The 13,582-nt window shown below is 46.6% G+C and overlaps 6 protein-coding genes and 1 non-coding gene across 7 annotated transcripts; 5 read left to right on the top strand and 2 right to left on the bottom strand.

Annotated features, from left to right (window-relative positions):
- Positions 1 to 468: 468 nt before the first annotated feature.
- Positions 469 to 964, top strand: L228DRAFT_239790 (hypothetical protein; the record flags this gene model as incomplete). Its single annotated transcript, XM_018331177.1, has 3 exons — positions 469 to 536; positions 678 to 731; positions 769 to 964. The coding sequence occupies 3 exons, from the start codon at positions 469 to 471 to the stop codon at positions 962 to 964; spliced, it is 318 nt and encodes a 105-aa protein (XP_018187412.1).
- Positions 573 to 3,773, bottom strand: L228DRAFT_248611 (hypothetical protein). Its single transcript, XM_018332896.1, has 10 exons — positions 3,616 to 3,773; positions 3,466 to 3,544; positions 3,365 to 3,385; positions 2,998 to 3,296; positions 2,911 to 2,929; positions 2,840 to 2,849; positions 2,445 to 2,754; positions 2,212 to 2,369; positions 1,354 to 2,123; positions 573 to 1,164 (listed from the first exon to the last, which is right to left on the bottom strand). Exons 1-10 carry the CDS (start codon positions 3,661 to 3,663, stop codon positions 1,046 to 1,048), a joined length of 1,833 nt encoding a protein of 610 aa, XP_018187411.1. The 5' UTR covers positions 3,664 to 3,773; the 3' UTR covers positions 573 to 1,045.
- A 553-nt stretch (positions 3,774 to 4,326) lies between these two features.
- L228DRAFT_248610 (putative fatty acid desaturase) lies at positions 4,327 to 6,331 on the top strand. The gene is made up of 2 exons (XM_018332895.1): positions 4,327 to 4,715; positions 4,772 to 6,331. Exons 1-2 carry the CDS (start codon positions 4,513 to 4,515, stop codon positions 6,273 to 6,275), a joined length of 1,707 nt encoding a protein of 568 aa, XP_018187410.1. The 5' UTR covers positions 4,327 to 4,512; the 3' UTR covers positions 6,276 to 6,331.
- A 433-nt stretch (positions 6,332 to 6,764) lies between these two features.
- Positions 6,765 to 7,026, top strand: L228DRAFT_248609 (hypothetical protein). The gene has a single exon (XM_018332894.1). The coding sequence runs from the start codon at positions 6,795 to 6,797 to the stop codon at positions 6,981 to 6,983; it is 189 nt and encodes a 62-aa protein (XP_018187409.1). The 5' UTR covers positions 6,765 to 6,794; the 3' UTR covers positions 6,984 to 7,026.
- A 194-nt stretch (positions 7,027 to 7,220) lies between these two features.
- L228DRAFT_283978 (S-adenosyl-L-methionine-dependent methyltransferase) lies at positions 7,221 to 11,345 on the top strand (the record flags this gene model as incomplete). Its single annotated transcript, XM_018336170.1, has 5 exons — positions 7,221 to 7,233; positions 7,328 to 7,542; positions 7,596 to 10,896; positions 10,953 to 11,048; positions 11,266 to 11,345. The coding sequence occupies 5 exons, from the start codon at positions 7,221 to 7,223 to the stop codon at positions 11,343 to 11,345; spliced, it is 3,705 nt and encodes a 1,234-aa protein (XP_018187408.1).
- A 511-nt stretch (positions 11,346 to 11,856) lies between these two features.
- L228DRAFT_248608 (hypothetical protein) lies at positions 11,857 to 12,184 on the bottom strand. Its single transcript, XM_018332893.1, has one exon. It carries the CDS (start codon positions 12,067 to 12,069, stop codon positions 11,893 to 11,895), a length of 177 nt encoding a protein of 58 aa, XP_018187407.1. The 5' UTR covers positions 12,070 to 12,184; the 3' UTR covers positions 11,857 to 11,892.
- Positions 12,185 to 12,823: 639 nt separating this feature from the next.
- L228DRAFT_t87 lies at positions 12,824 to 12,895 on the top strand. Its single transcript has one exon. It is a non-coding gene; the product is annotated as a tRNA-Arg (tRNA).
- The last annotated feature ends 687 nt before the right edge of the window (positions 12,896 to 13,582 follow it).

Here is a 13,582-nt window from a genome sequence, read left to right as displayed (position 1 = left end):
CTCACAGCCGTTTCCAGCAAGGAAATTTTCTTTTCAGCTCAAGCTCAAGACTTTAGCTAGCTTCTTTGATGGCCAGCGTATGAGCCGAGCCGCGTGTTAGCATATCAGCGGATTGCCACAACGGTACAAAGCGTGTTGGTTTCTCTTGGGAAGAAAGAAAGGCATGGATGATGCAAAAAGGGGTAAAAGAAGAGGGCGAGTCGGAGCCGGGAACAGGTGCGCGGTGCAGGGGTGGTTACGGTTGCATGGAACAGGTTCGCAGGATCTACAATGGGTTTTTTTTTTATTTATTTTCTTATGCATTTTATGCATTTTATGTTTTATTTCATTGCCATTCTATTCTCTTTCTTTTTTCTTTTTCTTTTCTCCCCCCTTTTTTCCTTTTTTCCCCTTTATATCTTCATTTCTTTTCCGATTTGTCTTTATATATCTTTTTTTTTAACTAAAATTTAGCTTACTACTAGCATCATGGCTTGGGTCGAATCTATCTTCTCTTTCACTTTTTCCATCTTTCTGTTCCTTTTTTTTCCTCGATAGTTTGTAGGAGTGGTCTAAAGCTGTAAAACGTACAACCGTCGGGCATGTATGATATGATATGCTATGGTATGGATATAACAATGAATTCTTTCTGGCTCGTTGTGAAAAGTGAATGTGAACTATATATAAAATCAGGATAGTCTACAAAAGGAATGCCCCCGTCCCTGCAAAAATGCCGTGATTGAACTGAGAGTGTAAGCATGGATTGAGAGTAAGATGGATTGAGATTAGGATGAAGAGAAATGACGATGACTATGACGATGAAGGTGAAGGCGAAGGTAAAGATGAAGATGAAAATGAAGGCGGAAATGAAGATGAAGATGCTATACTGGAGATGACGAGTGAACATGGAGATGCTATACTAGACATGATGACCAGCGAACATGGAGAGAAAGACGAGATACGTTGCAATGATGGTACCAGATAACAGAGACAAAAGACGAGACAAGTAGATTAATGCTTGAGGACGATTCACGGAAATAAAAAAAAAGATGGAATGAATGGAAGGTTATGCCCTCGTGAGCCCATTCTTTTCAGGCTCGAACCATTCGTTAATAATGTCCGCCGCGACGGCGTCGGCGCTGGCTTGGGCAGTGGCAGCAGTAGATGCGCGGGATTCGACATAGACTGTTGTATTACTAGTTAGCGTTCAAAATTTCATTTGCTGATCTTTGATACCATCCTTTTCGCCAGAAAGACAGAAACCGTTCCCCCACCCCTCCCCCACCCCGGGAAAAAAAAAAAAAAAAAAAGGAACCGTCCCTCCCCTCGGCGCGGGCACCAGAGACCAGCGGCGTTCAACAGGTGCAGGCTTACATTTAATCTTTGGCTCAGTGCCTGAGCCTCTGACTGTGACTTTGACTCCGTCCGTCTCGGGCACGTCCAGTTCGCACGTAATCATCTGACTGTCCTTGGAGACGGGCAGGATAGGTAAATAATTTGGTCTGCTGGAATCGTATCCCACAGTCAAGTCTCTCCAACTTGTAACTTTAATAGTACCGCTCTTTATGGCCTTGGGGTACGTGTATGAATCTGTGATCGTGTGATCTGGGACGACTGCGGCTTCGGCGGTAGCGGTAGTCTTAGCTGACTCTCCTCCCAACGCCCTGATCCGATCAAACAAAGCATTGGTCAAGCCAGGGTCATCTGGGTTGGCAATCAAATAGGTATTTGCAGATGCGAAATAGCCATAGCGCTTATACAGCTGCTGCAGTTTCTGAAAGGGAGTCAAGTTGATAGCCGTCCAAGTAGCAGTGGCAGATAAGAAGACGGCGGCAGCACTCAGTGCGTCCTTGTCATGAACAACGCTGGAAAACATGTACCCGATGGCTTCTTCGTACGCGTATACGGCATCGTATCCGCGCTCTTCGAGATCCAAGGCTCCGTTGCCGAGCCATTTGAATCCTGTAAGGGTCTCGGTGTGGTGGAATCCCTCAGATGCGGCCATGACGCTGAGCATGGAACTCGAGACAGCGGATGAAAGCATGGCCAGTTTGGAGCGGTCGTAGTCCGGGTCGAGGCTCTCCAGGACATGTGCGGCAAACAGGACGCCGAGTTCGTTGCCGGTGAAAACGTGCCATTTGTCGCTATGTAGACGAATAGAATTAGTGCTTTGTCCAGCGGGGGATGATGGATTCGATCAAGGTGGAGACAGAAAGAGACGATGGAACCTACTCGACTTTTTCGGCGACGGCCAGACGGTCAGCATCTGGGTCGCTGGCCAGAACCAGACTGATGCCATGACGGTCGGCGGTTGCCATGGCCAGATCGAGGGCTCCTTTTTCTTCGGGATTGGGGAATTTCACCGTGGGGAAATCGGGGTCCGGTTCGGCCTGACCATTACAGCGTTAGCTTCAATTGGAAAGTGTATTAGCTTCTTTGGAAGAAATGTATGAGGTCACGCTCACCTGCTCTGGAACAACGATCATATTGCCGTCAAGTCCGAGGCGCTCCATGACGGCTTGCATATACGGAAGACCAACGCCATGCATGGGCGTGTATACAAAGCGTGGTGCATTGGTGTCCAAAAGCTCGTTGGTGGCAACCCGGGTCACGGCAGAGTAATAAGCATCTCGTACACGCCCAAGGATACTCTCCACGAGCAAGCTCTCGTCGACAGTGTCAGCGTCCCATGATACAGGCTCGAGGTTTTTGAGAATTGATTGGGCGATTCCCACGTCGTGCGGGGGAATGATCTGGCATCCATTTGACCAGTACCTGCTCTTCGTTAATTTCACCGTACTATATCTTTCTCATGTCCTGAGACGCTTGGTATTCATTTTTGTATGCTGTCAACACTTACACTTTGTAGCCTAAATGTAAAATGTTATTTTAAGCAAACATTCTCAGTTATCATGCTTCAGTGGCTCATACCATTGTCCTTGGACGGATTCTGCGAAAGACAAAGATTAAATCAGCAAGGGTTTACTAAAATATTTCGCTCCCAATGGTGATACTGACATGACTTGCGGTGACCATTACTCCAGCCGCGGCTCCAAGCTGGCCTACACCGAATGGAACCAGAGGCGTATGGACAGTCAACTTGTACCACCACACCTTGATGCCTTTGGCAACGAAGGCAGCTGCGGCCAGTCGTGCAAACTTCTCAGATTGATGCCGAGCATCGTAGCCTATCACTACTCCTTTGGCTCTTGCGTGGGGAGCATTCTCAAGTAAATAGGCTGCTAAGCCTTGAGAGGCCTGGATGATTGTCAATGAATTCAGGCGGGAAAATCCCGCCTCCATGCGGGCACGTAAGCCTAGCAAAGCATTATTAGGAGCCCCCTTCACGATGAGTCTACAGAGAGAGCTCAAGAAGAGCACCAACCAGCTGTGCCAAATGCTATTCCTGTTTGATATTGTCAGATCACGTGGTTCGAAAACGATTTTGCACTTGAAGGTAGCATATGGTGACAAAGAATTAATTACTTTTCCGTAGACGTTTTTCTAGCTCTTGGGTGTTTTTAGAATCCACCAAGCTTTGAATCTCGTCTCTTGTGATAGGGTCCTGCGAACGTGAGTTTGAGAACGCAGAGTCTGTGCTTGACGGCAGCCATTGACGGCAGCGGGGTAATTTACTTGATCTAAACGCAACCAATCCTCTGCCAATTCTTGGATAGACCCCATTTTCTACTAAATCGTAAAAGAGTAATCTGGGGCTTATCCTCTAATAAATCAAAGTCTAAGATGGGTATTCAAAAGCTATTAAACAAAGTGCAGTCGTTTCTATGTCTGTGACATGTGGGGTGTCTATGGTGGGTTGAGCAGACGGTTGATTGAAATCTAATCTGATCATCTTCAAAAATCAACGCTATCTCATTGGCTATAATTAACTACCAATCATCATTAAGGTACGTTCGTGGCGGATTTCTCAACCTGGAGCTTTGATTGGTTCCTCCGTAGAGAACAGCTTTATCTCTTCAGGAACAGGCATGGCGATGAAGAATACCTAGGAAATGGAACCTCTATTCATTGTATAGCTAGAATTATGCAATAATTATATCAATATCAGTGATAAAAGGTTCAACAGCTCGGATACATATTCAATGGCAGCAAGAATGATATCCCGTCAGTCTCATGCGGTTGTCGTGGTCAAAACACCACTTCCTTGCGTGAGGGTGAAGGGTCAAGTAGCGGTACCGAGATGATCTATGATTGATGTCCAGTTACTCTCTATGCCCGCCACGCTGCAAGATAAGAGCCGTAGATATACTTTATACTTGGATTGGGCGGGTTTGAATACCGAGAAATCCACGCAACACCCCTCGCGCGTCGGTTGATGGATAGGTTCCGATCAGCTGCAATCGAACCACCAGCCAGGCACCAGGCAGCCCTTCATTGACCTCCCTGCTCCTCGCCACATACCCCTAGATCCACTTTTTTGAATGTCGATGGTTGAAGGAAAGAGACGACCTCATCTTGTCTAGGCCTCACCGTTTCAATTGCTTAAACTCTCTAGAGAGTTGGCCTGAGAATATGGACAAAGCCGCAGTTTCAGGGACGGGCAGGAATGCCGTTCTTAGTCGACGTCAAATCGAAAGCCTGATTGCAGAGGGCCGCACCATTATTATCGTCGATCAGAAAGTCCTTAAGTGCGATGCCTGGCTTCCCTATCATCCTGGCGGCGACATTGCCATCAGGCATATGATCGGCCGCGATGCCACGGATGAAGTGAATGCGTGAGTAATGAGATCAAGGCTGCCATAAACCTTCGTCATACTAAATGTCAACTTAGCCTGCACTCTCCCGAAGCTCGTCGACAAATGAACGCCTATCAGATTGGGAGGATTGAAGGCCGTTGGGAGAATTTTGTTCCCCCAATTCAGGGTGGTAAATTCAGAAAATACGTCGAGGGTGCTGAAGAGGAACCGGAGCCAGAGCAGGAGTGCGACAATGAGCAGACTTCATCTAGTCGCGACAGCTCAATCCCATCTTCGCCTCTTTTCGAACCCGCAGACCAAAATAATACAAGATTACGACACAGACAAAGCTCGAAAACATCCCATCGGGACCCTTCCGTCTCATCCTGGTCGTCGCTCGAAGAAGAAAGCCCAAAGCCGGGACCAAAAATGTCCCATCTCGACATGCGGACCCAAGAGCAGATTGAATTGGATTTGTCAAAGTATCCTCCTTTGGATCCGGCTGTTCAAGACGAGATTATTCACAAGTATCGTCTCTTAAATGAGAGAATAAAAAAGGAAGGATTATACCAGTGCAGATACTCCTCATATTTCATCGAACTCAGCCGTTATTCGCTCCTTTTCGGACTCTGTCTTCTTTTCCTTCGATGGGGTTGGTATGCCACAAGCGCCATGTTCCTTGGCATGTTCTGGCATCAGCTCGTGTTCTCGGCCCATGATGCCGGCCACATGGGTATCACCCACGATTTCCAAATTGATTCGGTACTCGGTATCATCATTGCAGACTTTCTTGGTGGCCTGAGTATAGGATGGTGGAAGCGAAACCACAATGTTCACCACATTGTCACCAATTCGCCTGAGCACGATCCCGATATTGAGCATCTACCATTTTTCGCTATTTCTCATCGATTTTTTAATAGCTTACGCAGCACCTTTTACGAACGCACGATGACATATGACGCTTTTGCAAAATTCTTTATTCGGTATCAAGACTTTCTCTACTATCCTATTCTGACATTTGGGCGTTTCAATCTTTATGCTCTCAGCTGGGAGTATCTCCTTCGCGGCCTTGGACCTCGCAAGGGTATTGCAAGATGGCACCGTTGGCTCGAAATTGCGGGACAGGTCTTCTTTTGGACTTGGTTCGGCTACGGAATGCTCTATAAGAGCATTCCTGACGGCTGGAATCGTTTCGTCTTTCTCATGATCAGCCATATGGTAACCATGCCTGTGCATGTGCAAATCACGCTCAGCCACTTTGCCATGAGCACCGCTGACCTGGGCGAGCGGGAATCCTTTCCCCAGAAAATGCTGCGAACCACAATGGACGTTGACTGCCCGGAGTGGCTCGATTTCTTTCACGGTGGTCTGCAATTCCAAGCCATCCACCATTTGTTTCCCCGGATCCCGCGCCACAATTTACGCCAGACCCAGAAATTGGTGGTGGAGTTTTGCGAAGAAGTGGGAATTCCTTATGCTCTTTATGGTTTTACTGACGGAAACAAGCAAGTCATTGGTCGGCTTGGAGAAGTTGGTAGACAAGCCGCCATTTTGGCTGAATGCCAAAGGTCACTTGCAGCGTTTGGTGCTGAGCATTAAACATGCAAGTAGATACTGCGCGGCTCGCATTTCATTTTAAGGTTATTATATAGGCGTATCTAGCATTGACGGATCATCTGAAAAAACATTTCGTGTTTCTTGCATCTGATCTCATCAAGTGTGCCGCATTGGATGACTGTGACTTCAAATTTGGTTATGCCTTGTTAGCTGTGCACCGTGATATATGATGCTGTCATTGGTGCAATGGTATAGCGAAATCCTTCCACTTTGGGCTGATATGTTGCTTCGCTATTTTATGGTGGTCAACCGCTGCCACACGATAACCTCTGGGCATCCAAAGCGAGCATATGCACGACAACGCGAACCGCGGCTCGAGTCGATTACTGACAGTAAAATGGACTTTCTGAGCGGAGTCAGTCCATTGAGGGGAAGCCTCTCAATACAATCCTTAGCTTCAGTAGCGCTCTTGCGCCTGATTTTCTCAATAGTACATTATCCATTGACAAGGACAATAACATGCGGTTGCGAAATGAAGGGATTATTGTCAGATCCGCTAGGATGGCAACAATACACAAAGTGTCAAGTCAGCACACTCTCCGACCTTTAAAAAGCGGTGTATCGTCCCAAGATCCCATCTCTGTATCAGTTATCCTTCGCTCTTGCTGGCTCTTTGTCGCTCTCCGCCTCCTGGCTTTGCTCACCGCCTTCGTTTCTGCCGACGCGTTCGACAGCGCCACATTCGCGTGAACCGCCAGGCCCTACTGTGCGTGCAGGGACGTGATTTGGGGACTTCATATTAAATACTGCTCTTTGCGGGACTTGTTGGATATGAAAATAGGGACGAGTACTGTCGCAGTCGCAGTAAATAGTTAATTTCATTTGTGTCAGGACGGGCGAACCTTGGGGATATAACACAAGACCCCAAAAGAAGCTGCTCGGCCGCCTGCATGGGATGCTAAATTATTGAGTCTCTGGATATACATAATGGGGGTCTTGGGTAAGTCCAAAATTAAAACGACTCAAATCCCGCGACGATTCATTTATTCATTAAGAAATGAACAAATCAAGACTAAATGCAATTATTCTGCTAGAGCCTGACATCAACGTTGAGATCTTAGCAGACTACGAAGATGAGCTTCTGGACCGCAGAGCAATCGAGATCGCAGAGTTGTCGGCGCATCCGCAGAAACGACAATGCTTAAAAGACCTGCGAATCTCGAATTTGACGCATCCCAAGTCATTGTACACTGGCTGGATACCGCCTTTACCGGTGATTTCTGAGCGACAAGTCATGCGCCAGTTCGAGGTCTCTCAGTCTTTCGGTCTCTTCCTATCGAAGCTTTCTGACAGGATTTATAGGACGATACTGCCCCAGAGATTGCTGGCCAAACTACGGATGCGGTACCCGGAGACGATTTCACTTCTTTCGATCTCCATGGATTTAGCATTTACTCGTGCAACACTGTAAGGCATAAACGCGAATTTGTTCCGCTTCATAGTATTGCGTCAAGAAAGAAAGACAGCGTATACTACTTTGATGGCATACTCAGCAATGGTAGCAGAAAGTTCTACGTCCAGAGAGCTCCATTCGATAAATTGTCCATAGGCAACTACCTTGACAAAGATTTGCACTCTGTTGATGGAGAGATCTGGATCCAATCGCTCCACAACCACAAGAGTGACCGGTGGTATAGGTTGCTCGACCCTGCACCGGAGTATGCACGATATCAGGAAGCTTTCATCTGGATGGCAAATTTCGCCAAGTATTTTGTCGATTATCTCCACACTTACGAAAATGTTTGTTTGCATGAGTTTCGCAAACATTTTTCCAACTGGATAGAATTATTGCATGGACGTGATGAAATCTTTCAAAAGTGGAGGCAACAGTTCCCTCGAACCGATTTTTGTTCTGTTGTAGCTGGATATCCGGATTTCCTATGGGCAGAGTCCTATCAGATAGACCCTGCCTATGCCAAGCATACTATCTGGGGAGAGGTTAATTATCGTGATTTATACATCATTCCGGCACAGCCTTGCAGGGAACGTCGCACAATCGTCACGCCTTTTGTGTTTGAATGCTTCAAAAACGTTGAATGGGGGAGGCTCCTAAAACCTGTTGAAATTCCAGGTAAACAGGAAACGTCGCAAGGTCCGACTACGCGCCCTTTCAGTTCGATAGAGCAACTTTGGAAATCCGGGTCCTTTCGGATACCAAAGCGCATTCGGGCGGGGGATGTGATTGGAATTTCCAGAGATGCCGAAACACAATGGAAAGACAAGAATGAAATTTGGTTCGTCTATGTCCAAGGCATCGAGACAACCAAAGCTGGAAGGGAATACATCATTGGCATCTGGCTCTACACGCCTTCGGAGACCCCATGCGCAGCAATGAACTATCCTTTCGGAAATGAGCTCTTCATGTCCGATCATTGCAATTGCGGTGACGCAAAGATCTGGGTTGAGGACGTTGCCTGTATAGTTTCAGTTGATTTCTTTCAAAATCCGCTGACTTCTAATGCTGGATTCGCCGTACGACAAAAGTATTGCCACGCCGACGCCTTCTTTGTAACGCTAAAGAAATCCGACTTTTCATGCACCCACCGCTCCAAGATCGGATTCAAGTCTGATTTAGAGAATCTCATGGAGCGTTTCAAGGTTGGTGATACAGTGCTTGTAGAGCAGGTGAACTCTCGTGGAACAGAGACATTGGAGCCAGTGGTCATTGAAAAATTCACGCAGGAAAATGCAAAAGAGCTTGTCTTGTGTAGGCAGCTTCTGAGAAGAAATAATATTGGCAGTGGCGCAGCTGCTCCTCCAAATGAGTTAGTTTACAGTGAAAACTTTCTGATGGTCCCAGCACAATGCATCGACCGAAAATGTCATATTCGATTCTACTCAGAAGAGGATCGTCAAATGGGTATGATTCCTTGTCCCTATGGTAGAAATGGAACAGGCGACGCTTTCTTCATTTCTACAATACTGTTGGAAGACCATGGGCAACAGAAGCTCGTTCCGTTACAGGAAATGCCAGGAACGGTCATTGAAGGATTCGACCCGAAAGTTTCGGCTCAGCAACCCCAGCTCCGTGGTCTCGACCTCTTCTGCGGCGGTGGAAACTTTGGCCGGGGCCTCGAGGAAGGGGGAGCAATGAAAGTGAAATGGGCGGTGGACTATTCTGAAAAGGCCATATACACATACCGCGCCAATCTGGAGGACCTGGATGTAACCCATCTCTTCTATGGTTCCGTCAACGATTTTCTCATGCGAAGCATCCAGGGGTTAAATGCCGAGGATATTCCACTACCAGGCGACGTTGACTTCATTTCTGCGGGAAGTCCGTGCCAAGGATTCTCCAACGCAAACCTTCAAAGGGATAAAATAGAAGCCCTCCAAAATTGTTCTCTCGTGGCATCTGTCGCAGCCTTTGTGGATTACTATCGGCCCAAGTACGCCGTACTTGAAAATGTCTTGGGCATGGCAAGAAAAGGGCCGTCGAAGCAAGCAAAAGCCACCGGCGTGGATGGAAACATTTTCTCGCAATTGTTGTGCACGTTTGTCGGCCTTGGCTACCAAGTGCAATATTATCCCATTGACGCTTGGAGCTACGGCAGTCCGCAGAGCAGATCCCGTCTTTTCGTGTCCATCACGGCCCCTGGATTACCACTGCCTCCTCATCCGTCTCTTTCACATTCACACCCGGCCACTATTAGAGATAGAAGCATCGGCATGGCAGTGAATAACTTGGACTTTGGCGCGCGACGGTTTTGTTTGACCCCGTTCGAGTTCCTTTCAATAGCAGAAGCTACCAGCGATCTTCCCGATATTGGCGATGGACATGTACAGACTTGCATTCCATTCCCGGATCATCGACATTCGCGAATAGAGAATTTAGAGATGAGAGCATTAATGTCACAGATTCCAAGGGCTCCTCGAGGTCAGGGCAGAGCTCTCGCTATACAAGCGGGACGTATCAGCAGGGTTCTGGAAGACATGGCTACTCGCCAAAGCCGTGATTATTACGATGATGATTCACTGGTTGATTCTACAGACACGGACAGAAAAAGAAAGATCAGGCGGAACAAAAATTCTAAGCCTGGAGGAGTAATTTCCAGGGCTTATACGCGTATTTTTCCGGCAGGATTAATTCCCACAGTGACTACAACGATTACGCCGAGATGTAAGTTTATGGGAAGATGGGTCCACTGGGACCAGCACCGAACCATGACGATCATGGAAGCACGCCGGGCACAGGGATTTCCAGATCATGAAGTGCTAGTCGGTTCGCCCGCTGACCAGTGGAAGATTGTGGGGAACAGCGTAGCTCGGCCGGTGGCTTTGGCATTCGGTCTGGCTCTCAGAGAGGCGTGGCTAGCTGGGATGGATGATCAACCAGGCTCGGAGGAACCTGACAGTGGAGTTGTCGTCGAAGTGAGCGAGAAGAGCGTCCAGGAAGACCCAAGTCCTCAGAACATTGCTGCCCCGGTCACGGAGGATATTCTAGTCGATTCCTCTTCCTCGAGTCCTCCCCAGGTTGTGATTATATCCGATAATGAATCCGACGAGAGCGATGATCCTATTGTGGCCGATGAGTTGGCTGGACGCGGAAATCAATACCAGAATCCGAAGCTTACTGCGCAGCGCTGGCGAGGTGGGAGCGAGAGTGAGTATATCGAATGACCATCGGAAGAATTCGCAATATTAACAATCACTCCACAGATCATGCCAAGCATTTTACCCCTGGTTCATATCCTGCATCAGCTATCCAAATCTCTTCTGCGCCGCCTTTCTCTATCAAACGGCGAAGACTCTTCAGTACGTGTTTCCGTCTTTCATTATACACCCCTCTATTCTTTTAGTTTTCCGGTCCTGTTGTTTTTTTTTTACTTTGTCCATTTTACTGCTAAACTCCAAACCTTCCTTACCTGACAGGATCCCAATACTCCTTTTCATTGGGCACGCACCCTGCTGGTTTGGACGGTGGGAGAGAGGATGATCAACACGGACGAGATGCTAATTCTTCACTGCTTAGATGTCGCTACGTTCAACGCGTCAAATGGAATCATTCGCTCCTCGCCTCTCAACCCACGGGCACCGTCTAGAAATATGTGACTATGACGGCATTCCATCTGTATTAACGTGTCAATTAATAGAAATGACGCAAATGTTTGAAGGAAATACCAAGGAATTCATGATATTACGATACTCGCAAAAAAGTCATGCATAAGCGATTGTAATGATCGTTCTCTCGCTTTCTTCTCCTTTTACTCATTATTCGTTTCTTTACCCTTCCACGAATTGATTCAAGAAGATATCATAAATGCATTTCTCTCCATGCAGCGCTTCAGCCAAAAATTTCCTTTGTCCTCGTTCTACTCTTTCGATTGGATTATTGCCTATTTTACTATTTTTCATATCATCATTTGGTTTACATTCTTTGGTCCATTATCTCCCTTAGTCTATTTACCTCATTTGGTCTATCATCTCACTTGGTTTACTTCTTCTTCTTTATCTCATCAATTTAATCTAACTACCTAACTGCATTGCTCTTTCTTGGGTACTTTTTCCCATTTTAACTGTATCCATTTCCGTGTATGCTTGGTCTGGCTTGGATTTCAGTTATGCATACCTCCGTACTTGAATTTCCATTTCACACGGATCACTCGGATACCTCTTTTTGTATCTTATCTCTTCTTTCGCAGGATATTGATATGTTCTCAGTTTGAACTTCTTCTCCGGTTCGTATGGTTCTATTTCCTTGTCCTTGTCCTTGTCCTTGCTCCGGCCTTGCTGCACTACCGTACTGACGCTCCACAGCACTGTCGAGCTTTCGCATTTTATGCTGTCTCTCTGTGCCAATTTGGAATATACACCTTACCATTCATTTTCCATCTCATTTTCCATCCCATTTTCCATCCTTCCATCCCACCATCCCATAAATGTGGTGATGTTTCAGGTATATACTACGTATTACGTACAGTAGAGTGGTGTAGAGTAGATGCGTCGATGATATTTAAGTACCAGAGTAGAGTTGCTTGTTTACTACATACTACATACGTACTCGATGGCAGATTGACAGGCGTATGAGTTCCCTGTACGAATAGTGTTTGTAGCTTCACCTGCCTTTAGTTCCTCCTGTAGCGCGGCCTGGTGCTTTCAGATTGCCCTGCTGCGAGGGGGTTAGCCTGTCCTAAGGGTTTAGCCTGTCCTACTGTATGTTTCGACAGTGTCCATCCAGTCTTCGGTCCAGTATGCGTCCAGTGACTCAGTCTTCCCGTCAGGCCGTCGTTGCCGTCCATTCTCCAGTGTTGTCTCTCGGTCCCCGTCTTCGGTCTTCAGTCTACAGTCCTCACTCTACGATCTTCAGTCTACGGACCGCGGTGTACGATGTATGATCTCCAGTCTATAGGACCCAGGACCCAGAGGCCAGCTTGTGATCGAGACTTTGCACTCTGTGGGTTGGGGGTCACGCCTTGTACGAGTTGTCAACAACGCGTCACGCGTCTCTGTCGCAAAATCCCCGTGCTGAAAATTGATTTGGAAGCATAATGCTTAATAAAGTGTAATAAGGGCAGCAGAAACTATCAACTGGCCTAATGGCCCAATGGCAAGGCGCTTGACTACGAATCAAGAGATTCCAGGTTCGACCCCTGGTTAGGTCATTTTTTTCCTCCCTTGTTGTCCATTTATTTTTATTTTCTGTTCCTCTTCATTGTCCTTTCTCTATTACTTTCTCTTTTTTTTTTTTTTTTTTTCTCTTTTCTTGTTTTCTTTTGTTTTCATGCTGATTGTCCTTTTCTCTTTTAATCGGGCCACATTTTTCTTTTCGGTTCTTTTCTTTTTTAAGACAGAGAGAGAGAGAGAGAAAGCCCAAAAACAAAAAAGTCCGGAGAAAAAGAAACCCAAAAAGAAGATATTCATATGAATCGAGTAGTAATTGAAATGGCATCGAGAAATGTAAATGCAGGTCGAGTAGACACGAGTGACAATCGGATAAATAGAGACACGACTTGAAGGATGAATATGCGAATCGAATAATATGTGGCTCATGAAATTCGCATAATGATAGAAAGGTAGATGCGGATAGAATAAACAATGAATGGAGGTGGAGTGGTAAAAAAAAGTCAACAGCTAAGTTAGGTAACTGAGTACTACATTCATGTCACGATTTGGTCGAGTCACGGCTCGGAAAAGGGTAGTAGGCTAGTACCTTTATTTTGGATTGTATGGTTTGAGGTTAGACCGTTTGACCGTTTGAGTCTCGGGTGAAATGTTACTTGTTAAATGATGATGGTGATGATGATGGGGGAATAAGAGGATGGTAGGATAGATGCGAAAAGCATTTCAAA

Source organism: Xylona heveae (assembly GCF_001619985.1).
Source record: "Xylona heveae TC161 unplaced genomic scaffold L228scaffold_7, whole genome shotgun sequence".
Taxonomy (NCBI): Eukaryota; Fungi; Ascomycota; class Xylonomycetes; order Xylonales; family Xylonaceae; genus Xylona; species Xylona heveae.
Note: the sequence above shows the minus strand (reverse complement) of the source record. Positions and strands in the feature narration are given on the sequence as shown.